Source organism: Larus michahellis, chromosome 10 (genome assembly GCF_964199755.1).
Source record: "Larus michahellis chromosome 10, bLarMic1.1, whole genome shotgun sequence".
Lineage (NCBI taxonomy): Eukaryota > Metazoa > Chordata > Aves > Charadriiformes > Laridae > Larus > Larus michahellis.
This window is the reverse complement of record NC_133905.1, coordinates 4,935,676-4,946,294: the sequence shown is the minus strand read 5'-3', so window position 1 is coordinate 4,946,294 and position 10,619 is coordinate 4,935,676. Positions and strand designations below refer to the sequence as shown.

The following is a 10,619-nucleotide window of genomic DNA, read 5'->3' as shown; positions in this document are numbered from 1 at the left end:
TATGTGGCAAACCTTTGAAATAAGCAGATGATAAGAAGCTGCATTTTGTCATTGCTCCTAAAATACTGCCTTGTACAATGTTGCTATGTAATACTTCAGTTTTCCAGTTTTAATAATTATTCTTCAGTTATTGCACACCCTTGTAATTCTGGAGTTAATGCAGTGGTGAAACAAGCCAGAGTTTTGAAGGCTGGGTAGGACTGTTACCAACTGGCTGGAGCCCTGCATGATGCAGGCCACGAATTCGTATAGAAGTTGTGATAACTTGTTTGTTAGGATGGGTTGTTCCTGCAGTCAACTTAAACTTGAATCAGTGGAGCATATATCACATCTTCTGATGCGGATAAATATTGCCTATAGAACTTGCCTCTTATAAGTGATTGTTTTAACATAAAATATATTCTAAAACATAGTTAACTACTGAAAAGTGGTTAAAATTAGATAAAGTTGCATTTTCAGAATGTGCTTAAAAGTTACTCATTAGTTTGTTATTCTTTTCTCTGCAGTACAGCCTATCTGCATTTCAAAGACCTAACTTTAATTTGTGTTTAGTAACTTTCCTAGAGATATGACCTTACTTCAGGTGCAAAAATGACCTTTTCTTCCTTCTTCCCTGAAACAGGAGTAATGAACACAATGGTTTCTAGAGGGAGGTGTTTATCTTGCAGTTCGTTCTAAGGATCGTTAGATCTGGTGAACTGGCAGGGTTGCGTTGGAAACAAGATCTATATCCTCTGCAGTTCTTATTGAGAATGTCCTTGTTAAACCTTACAGCAATGTCTCCTGTTCATCTAGGGCACTTATCTGATCACACGTCAATGAATCTCTTTGAGCAAAGTTGTTACCTAAATAGGTAGAACCTACTTTCTTATTCCTAGGAAATAAAAACCGATATTATATGCTTCTTAGACTCTTGTTTATACTTCTCATTAAAATTCTAGCAGTGTCAGCGTGGGATAGTGTAGAGAAGCTACCAGCAGTTTGTCATTTATTCTTAATCGTCACTATTCATTGGACATGACTTAATTTTGTTGAACAGCACCAGCCTGTCTGCAGTTGTTTTTCAACTGCTTTTAACCCCTCTGGAGCTGATATTTTGTTAGTGATCCTGAGAACTTGAGAGAAGACCCACTGTACAGAGGAAGAGTGAAGAACTGCAACAATGATTGTAACACCAATGTTTATAATTCTTTCCCACTGATGCTAGATAGTACCTAATGTGATTAATGGATCAGTGTGACATTATTTAAAATATCAAACTAGGTAATTTGGTGGCGAATTCATAGCTAGAACATGAAGTTCTCAAGGCCTGAAACAGTAAGATGTTAGATTTTTTTTTTTTTTTTTTAAAGTCTTCTTCACTGTAGGCTAGTTCTGACTGCATAGGGTAAGACGACTAGAATTATAGTTCAAGACTTACGGATTTGTAGCTGAGCGTGGAATAAGGAGCAGATGTATCAAATATTGATATATCTTGATACTATGAAGGCCAAGAAATAGGCCAAAGACTGCTAAACTAGTGAAATATTAGTAAATGTAATACATAACTGTTTCTGCAAGACACTCTGAGCAGTTCAGACGACTGCTGCCATTAACATGTTAATACCATTAGTAAAAGGTTGCAGTGAGTTTTGCACCCATCACTTCCAGAAGCACAAGGGTTTGTGATTAGAGTACGCTGTGCATTCATCCAGTGGTTCAAGCTGTAACAGCCTTTTCATGCATTTAGATCCACTGAAAGTAGCCCTGTACAAAACACCTGGAATGTTTGGAATTTTCTTAAATTAATTTTCTTAAATTAATTTTCTGCCATTTGCTAATTTTATTGAAATTATGAAATACTTTGTTCTGCTTGTGGAGAGTGCAGTGTTTGCTGCTTGATATACAGAAAAGCTTCTTGTAAATCAAGGAAAATAAAGTTGAAGTGGCAAGCTTTGCCCAGTGGTGTCAGGAGTGGAAAGTATGCCCATGGCTGCCAAATGTAGGACTGTGATTTTTCTGTTGTCTGTTACTGACTTTACTTTCCTCAAGATTCCTTGGACTTTTCCTTTGTTTCTTCGTTTTTGTGTATGTGTCTCCTCCAGTGAATTCCATGTTCTTACCATAAACTATAGTGAGCAGCTAGAGCCTGAATGGAGGAGCAATCTCTGAACAAGTAGAAATGTCTTTGCTGTTGTGGTTTGTTTTTTTGGGGGAGGGGCAGGGAGGGCAGTTGGTTGTGTGTGTTGGTTTGGGGTTTTTTTTGGTTTTTTTTTTTTGTTGTTGTGTGGGGGTTTTGGGGGGGTTTTTTTGGTTGGTTTTTTTTTTTTTTTTTTACAAATGTTACAAATTGGTATTGATATATCTGTGAGCAGAGAGCTCATGATGGCCTTGTTATAGCCAAAACAAAGAGCACAGGAAGATTTGTAGTGATTACACATTGCAGATTAACCCAGATGCTGCAACAATGATGTGAAGGACAAGTGGACATAGGATTTGCTGTACCAGATGTGATGACAGGTCCAGTTGATTTGTTTGTTTCTGAACATGACAAGTTCCTTATGCTTTCTCAGAAAGCGAAAGCATCCGCTCATATGCACACATGGGAGAGGGGGGTTTGATTTACGTCTGTGGCTTATGACCTTTTTCTTACTGTTATGAGTGTTGCTGCCTCCACCCTGTTCCTTTTGCTTTCTATTTTGTCCCCTTCTCATATGCCCCCCAATACTATTATTGCTTCATTTTCCCCTACAATCAGTCACATTTCTCCTTACAAGTATTGGCTCTGTTCCCTTACCTGGCCCAAGGGGCCATCTCTCTCCTTGCAACATAAAGAACCTAAACTAACGAACTAGGTTGGATCCAACTGATTTTCTTCCAATTTGGCCCTGCATGGAACAAGCAAAGGTTGGCAGAATTTGATAGTCGGATGCCATGTTTGTAGTTACCATTTCCCATGCTGTGTGAAGCTGCTGATTTAGAATCAGTCCAGTTGATAACCATTATGTTTTTATATTGGGAGTGTGTAACATGTTATTAATGGGTGTTACCTGCACAGTTAATGATTGAAGTATCCTCAGTGCTTGTGATTTTTCTCATAAAGGCCATGTTACAAATGAAATGGAGTTAATATTTTCAGAGGTAGACTCACAATTTTTCAATTGCAAAGAGACAAGGGCTTGAGTATCTGGGCTAGCAGAACTTGCACTGTACATTGTCCCATGTTGGCCTATGTTACTTGTCATGAAAGCAGTACACCTGACCTAAAGCTACGATCTAGTACCAATATACAGGGACAGTCTCCTGGGTCAAAAGTTGCTTTTAAGTCTCAGACCTGTGCGTTTGAAAGTGGTACATCATAATATTTATTAGCTGCAAGGCAAAAGCATGATGGCAGTATTTATGATGTCATTAATGTGTGAAGAATGAAGACTTGGGTCTTAGATGTACAGTTTTTTCAATAGAATTCTACAGGTAAGGTAAGAACTTGTACAGGACCCAAAAGAGTAAGTGCAACTATAAGGTAGAATTGCAAGGGTAAGTCTCTGTTACACACTGCCTTGATTTTTAAGTATGGAGACCTACATGAACAGACTTCTATCTGCCTAAGTCCTGAGCATTTAAAGGTAAGGCATCTCCTACCTACCTGTCATGCATTGCTATTTTCACCCCTTGCATCCCACAAATCAAATTTGTGTAAAGAAATTATTTTAGGATGTGTTAAGTATTTTTTTTTTTAGACTTCAAACCAGTAAAACTTCATGTGTGTGTTTCTTCTGGGAATTAAGCTCCTACAAGTACCTACATGTAAGATTTTACAGGATTGAGTTTTGATCAGTTATTGAATTAACATGCCATTTAATTAAATTAACTGTACCTGTTTGGTGTTTCTAATCTGTACATGTTCTCATACCAAACGCACATTTATTTTCTTTTTGGCAAGTTGCTCAGTAGAAAAATAACACGTATCGTGATTGCCTTATTAGCTAAATGCTTTTCTCCATTCGCCTGACTCTGTGCTAACGCTATCAAAGCAAGAGCCTGATGTTTGCAGTGTTTGTGGGTTTTTTATTAACTTAAAAAGAATTAACATGCACGTGGTTTGAGAATTGCATGGTTTAAAATTTTAAAAATAGATCCCAGACCTCACATCGATATAAATGTCTGAGTATTTTTAATTGAAGTTTTAAGTACAAAAAAAAAAGTGCTACAACACATAACAAATAACACAGTAACTTTTCCAGGTGTTGGGGACTTGAAGGAGCACAGGATGTGAATTATATCAGTTCAAAGAAAGCTTACATCAGGCAGCATGGAAAAATTATGAGACATGGTAAATGCTACAGAGAAAACTTATTCTTTATAGCAGTGAGCCGCACTCAGAAGTGCAGTGCACAAAGGTTGGCCATGGGTAAGTTTTCCTCCTTAGCTGCTTGCCGAGAGCAGAAGCTGGAGAAGCATTAGCAGCAGTATGTCGGTACGTTGGAGTTAGGGCTCAGCACTCACAACGGCCATTTAATGAACTACTTTGATGCTTTAGGGGTCCACGTTGCCAGAATGATCATGTATTCATGGATACACCTGCTGCACAGCTGTTACAGAGAGCTATTTTGACCTCCAGCATCCTGAGTTTGTTGCTGTCTGTGGAAAGTTGCATGTACTTCTGCTTCAAGCTATCACATGCCCTATTACAAATTTTCCACAGCTTTCCAGACTTTTTTTCTTGTGGGTTAAAGGCTTTTATTTCATCCTTATGTAGGATTTCCAAGTGATACATCATTGCTACTGTTTGGTATGTGGTTGCTACTGCTTATGGGCTACCTTGTCTGTGTGCTGTAGGGTTGTTCATGTGGCCATTTTAAAGATGGATCCAATTTTAGACGTACTAAAAAGCTGTCCTGTCGCTTCTGTATTGGGCAAATGCATCCTTTTTTCCATGTTAGCGTTCTTTGTATTATTGTGCCACCTAAGACATGCAGTCACAGAGAGGATCACAAGGTATATGATACTGTACATAGGCCTACAAAACAATTCTTTTTTTTGGTACAGGAATATCATACCTTCTATGGTAGTTCTTTTAATTTACAACGTATGAGCTTGTTTGCTTGTTTTGAGGAGTATGTAACAGCTTCTACTAGGAAGCCAGTTGTCATCTTGCACTGTCTCGTGCTCATCTTCATTTCAGGTACCAATACACAAGAAAGTAACTCTTTTTCTTTCCAAAGTCTAATGGTGATCCATTTAAACTTTCTCATCTCTTCTTTAATCAATAACTGTTGTAACTTGATCTATGTGGTTCACTTCTATTTAGATACTTTTTTTCAGAGAAGCTACCTGGATTGTAGCACTGCAGAATAAAGAGATTGCACATGGTAGCTCTGTGTGAGTTACAACTTTATTCTTTTATTTTCCTTCTCTGTGAACTGAAGAGATACCTGATTAGCAGAAGCAGTGATACCAATAAAAAGTTGACTTGCAGTGTTGACTCACCCTAATGTTCTTTCATTTTTCACTTTCAAATTAAATTCCATGCTTATGGAATAACCGCTACGCTATAGAGCAAAACCATTAAACAAAACTATTAGGTAAAACAAAATGTGGAATGTTTCCAACTAATGGAGGGAATGAAGTAGACTTAGCTATACAGATACTTGCAAGTAAATTTGAAATTCAAAAAGAATGGGAAATTAGAAGGAGGAGGAGGGATTAGCCAAATATTTTTTGTTTCCCCAACTCACTTTACACTTTTCTCTAAAGTGTTTGTGTATGTATCACCTACTTTTGAGACATCTGAAATATGTGACATATTGATGACTGTCTTGTTTGCATATATCAGTGTTTGCATTTCGTAGTCGTTAATCAGTGTATTATAACAGGCCCTGAGAGAACATACCAGGGTATCAATATTCTTGTTCCAAATAGTATTGCTACTGGCAGTAGCTAGAAGTGCTTGTAAATGACCATGTTAAAAAATAACTTGCATCCACAGAAGGGAACTACCCAGATGTTTTACCCTTCCCACAAAATCACCAATCTGGCATAAAAAGTGGAATATGGGAGTTTGCCTTAATATGGTACTGACTATAAACCAAAGTGGAATATCATCATCATTAAATAAGGTCCCCTGCAGGTAAAATGGCTTGCTGTTGAAAAGCATGTTCTTTAGCTTAGTTCTGAACCTACACTTAATTTTCATTTATTCTGAGAGGCCCTTTGAGAACAGACTGTAAATTCATGTACACATCTTTATTTTTATTGATATTTGAAAGAGAACTAGTCAATCTTTTCATTGTGAGACAATTTCTGGAGACAGTGAAGAAAGCAGTTGCTATGCTCTTCATTTTTGTAAGCTGACATTTCAAATTAAGCCAAATTCCTTGGTTAAAAAGTGTTTTATTGCATTAATTAAATGGCTTGTTGGAGATGCCACATAGTTGGATACCGCTTTAGGTAACAACAAATAAATAATGAAGTGAAAGAGCGGAAAGCAATGGCATTGGAGGAGGGGAGACTTTCTGAAAAGGGGGGAGGAAGAAACACTGTTTATGTGCTGTTGGGAGAAAAGTGGGGCTTTTATTTTGTAAATATCTGCCTGTCATCCATTTCCAAATGAGCTCAGGATTTTTCTGCTGTTCAACCAACATGAAGCTAAAAGGAGCACAGCAACAAATGGAATGAAAGAAGCTGTTTTTTCGGGTTCCCAGTGATAAAGAGAACAAACTGATGGCCTAAGTTGTAGACTGGGACTTCCATCCTTCTGCATTAGTATTAGGTTTTTCTAGATACTCCATGTGCCAGTCAGACAGTGCTAAATGAAGATACCTCCTTTTCCTGAGAGCATTAAAAAAATTATAGACATGGAATAGAAATATGCAAAAGTAGCATGTGTGCATGCTTTTCTCTGTAACCCCCTGAAAGAATAGACTGACTCATTATAATTTCTGCTTTACTTGATGAGAGAATGTGCTCCAGCCGGCTTCATTCGATCGTGAGTCCTTAAACAGGGGACACGGGTCTTAAACTACAATTTACTCAAAATACTGTGTTAGGGAATGATTTAAGTAGCTACCCCTTAATTACTGTAAGGTAGGGTAAAATTGATTTAGAAAAAATGGTTTTGCAGAACAGAACTGTTACCTGGAGTGCAGATGTTACCACTCCTGTCCTTCTGTGGAGGGAAAGATAATCCCCATCACAACGGGAAAGAAGCCTGGCTTCAGTAACTTAACCTGAAGTATGACCGAGAGAAATAAAGCAGAATGAAAGTGCTAAGTGCAATCAAATGCCAGTGGTCTTGAGCACAGTTTGAATAGCCAGGTTGCTCTCACAGTAATTATAGCTGCCTCATACACAGTCCAGCCAATTAATTTACCTCCTGCTTCTGCCTTATAGCTTTTGTAGTGTTACAATCTCAACGTTAGCAGTTACTAGTTTCTCACGTGTTTTGGTTCTTTCCTAGCATAAGGCTTTTTATTGGTAATCGCTGTGAAACCTGTGTGGTGTTGCAGACTAAAGTACTACAGCAAAGAGCAAAATGACCAGCAAAGAGCAAATGGAATCAAGTTTTAGCCAAGGTGCTTTCTGCAGCAGACCTCGGCACTAAGCACTGATGATAGCAAGGTACATCTATAAAGGACCTTGTCCCAGGACAAGTCACATGTTAGTTTGTTTCTGTTCAGCAATGGGATAATATTTCCTTCTAGAAAGCAACCCGTTATATTGGCATAATTGCAGTCTGATGTTAAATCAGCCTGAGCTCTTTTAAATAAGTATTATTTGACATGCTGCTTTAGTATTATGCCACTTGTAAAGCTGAAAGAAATTGCTGCCTGTTAGTGGTCACTTATAAAGAAAACTACACCCAAGTAATGAATGTAAGCAGCTTATACATATTAATATCAGGCTCTGACCTAAGTATGGAAACACTAATCCATATCTTTTTGCCTCGTAAAATGATTCTCCGGCTGTGTGGAATCAGGCTCAAATGAAGAGTTGACTTGCAACCTATGTATGATGCACTAGTTAATTTTGTATAATAAGGCTGTGCACTTTGTGAAAAAAGTAGTCATGTCCCAAGTTTCCTGTCTAAGCACGTGAAAGGAGAAAGGATGGTATCTCTGCTTTCATTGCTTCAGCTAGGAGCTTGTTGAATGGGAACGCGTGAAATAACTACACCTTTCGCTGCAGTGTTACTAAAAGGCAAGGTTCAGCACTGTAACTTCTGAAGCATAAATTATTTGCACCCAGTTCGAAGAATATCTGATACTTGTTTTCCCAAATATGCTTTCCAGGGTTTCACAAGGCTGTTCATGTTCACAAGGAGTTTGCTGGTCCTAGAGTCCTCCTGGCCTGCTATAAGGTAGTCAGTACCTAGTTTAAACAAACAAACAAAACCTCAGTCAATAAATGTAGAAGAAAACAGAACTAAATGCAGAATTTCTCTATGTCATGACAAGCATCTGTCACGGAGTATCTTAGCCAGCTTCATCCAGTTTATCCGTGTGCCACAGAAAGGCTGCTGGGAAGTGTTGAGCAGCCATAGCTAATGTTCATAATGAATTATCACCACTGTTTACAGGGGAAGAAAAATACCTGGCAAGCATTTTGTCCTTACCAGGATTGAGAATGGGACATGTACATCCCCTGTTGGTCCAGGATTCTGGGTAAATGCTTCGGTTGCTCCGAGCAATTTTCACTTTTCCTGATTTCAGGACCTTCTTCACTTTCACAACAACTTCTGCGTGGGTCCCTTTGTCATGAGCTGATAGGATTCTTGCTTTTATCACTGCCAGAAAACATATCAAGATAGGGACCAACCATGAATTTCTAAATGAATTTTCATTCATGCTGCTAAAAGGTAGAATTTTAACACCTTGAGAGAAGACGTGAAAAAAAAGCTGCAGTGGTGCAGAAAGGGTATTCCATCCAGTGCTTGTCCACTTTAGTCATGGTTCTTCTAAATAAATTTGGAGAAGAAAAAGTAGATTTTTCTATTGAAGTAGATAACTAATCCTTTCATCATGTTATTTAGCAACTACTTTTTAATGGGCTGATGTCAAATGCTTGGCAATCAAGCACTTGTATGTATACATAGAAAGGGTAGAAAAAACAGATCGGCAGCTAACACTCTGATTTTAAATGCGCTGATTCTAGGCTTTATATTTTGCAATTTGAAAACTTGTGTTGAGCTTTAACACTGGCCTCTCAAAAATTTTGTTCTAGGGGAGGGGACGGTCTGCTCTACCGGGAGGAAGTCAGGAAGTTTCCCATCAAACTGCAGGCATGTCACATGGCTAAAATTCCACGATTGCACAACAAACCAGAAAAAGCATTTTTGTTTTGTGGCCTAACATCTGGTTGCCATGATAAATTTCTGTTCCTTTAATTTAATAGGATCCCATAACTTTTTGGCTGGGTAGTCTCATCTAGATCGGCCCCACAAGCAGGCTTTGTTGTGTCATGACACAAGCACATCAAACCTTTGGATCCCAGAGCTTTCCTTTCTTGCTTCATGCAATGGCATGAACCCGGTGTTCATAAACCACAGTATTAAATACGTTCCTGGTAACTAGTGTGGCCATTTGAACCTGCATAATGAGTGCAAAAACAATGGCAGTTTAGATGCAAGGTTTTTATCATTTGTTCTTGATGTAGAGGCCACTGAGTTACAAGTCTAGCACTCCTTCTACTGTAAATAGGGAAGGTAACTGAGTGGAAAGGAGACACTGTGGAGCCGTGTGTGAAAAGTGCTATTCAGCTCTGATCAGAAGTTGGACATGTCACTAGACAAAAAAGTCAGAAGAAATCCTACCTCTTATTTCATGACTTAACCAGTCCTGTCATTTTTCGTAGCTATCAGTTAATAACACGCATAGAGGGGAAATTATCATACCTTGAGGGCATGTCACCCACTTACCGTAAGCGTATTTCATTTGGCAGAAGTCAGTGACACTTCCAAGCACCTTTTCTTTGCACACACACTTTTCTGGCAGGGGAACCACAGAACACAAAGGGTTGGAGAAGAGCCAGGACACAAGAGAAAAAAGAAAAGCAAATGATGCTCAGTTATACAGTTATATGTATATAATTCCCATAATCTGGATGGACTTTGAAGAGTAAGTTTGATAGTGAACTCAGTTATTTGCAAATCTGTTTCTTGTTAGGTGATACAATAATTGTTCTGAAATCTGATCAGTACTGTCAAGTAAAATGCAGCTCTCATGGGGTCTGTTGTACAGTTAAACTGATACTAATAGAGAGATTTGTAAGAATCAGATCCAGGTGTAAATCACATAAGTAGTAATACCCTTGTTTGATCCCATAAGCTAAGAAATGCTGATCCTTGCTGGTATTAAGGTAATGCCCATCTCAGAGAAGTCAAAATATGCAATAGGTGGCACTATTACCTCTGGGTCTTAGGAAGCCATTGATACTGACAAGCGCTGACTTTCATACATGGCAAGCAAAACAGAACTATTTAAGTATTAAAGGCTGCACCTCATTCTATAGCCTGCTTGCTTTGTAACTTTAGCTGGATACAGTGTGCTTTACTTTCTCTCCTGAGCTCTTGTGCTATGAGGAATATCTTACTCTTAAAATCACTTGCATCCCACCCCACAGGTGGTGCATTTCACTGATGG

At 38.5% G+C, this 10,619-nt stretch overlaps 1 protein-coding gene across 1 annotated transcript in view; it reads right to left on the bottom strand.

The window, feature by feature from the left end:
- Positions 1-4,084: 4,084 nt before the first annotated feature.
- Positions 4,085-10,619, bottom strand: part of LOC141749603 (netrin-4-like) — a 55,113-nt gene continuing 48,578 nt past the window's right edge. The window contains exons 8-10 of the mRNA XM_074603362.1: positions 9,896-9,964; positions 8,594-8,764; positions 4,085-8,349 (exon numbers count right to left, since the gene is read on the bottom strand). Coding sequence (XP_074459463.1) covers positions 8,213-8,349; positions 8,594-8,764; positions 9,896-9,964 — 377 coding nt within the window. The 3' untranslated portion in view covers positions 4,085-8,212. The remainder of the gene's footprint in view (positions 8,350-8,593; positions 8,765-9,895; positions 9,965-10,619) is intronic.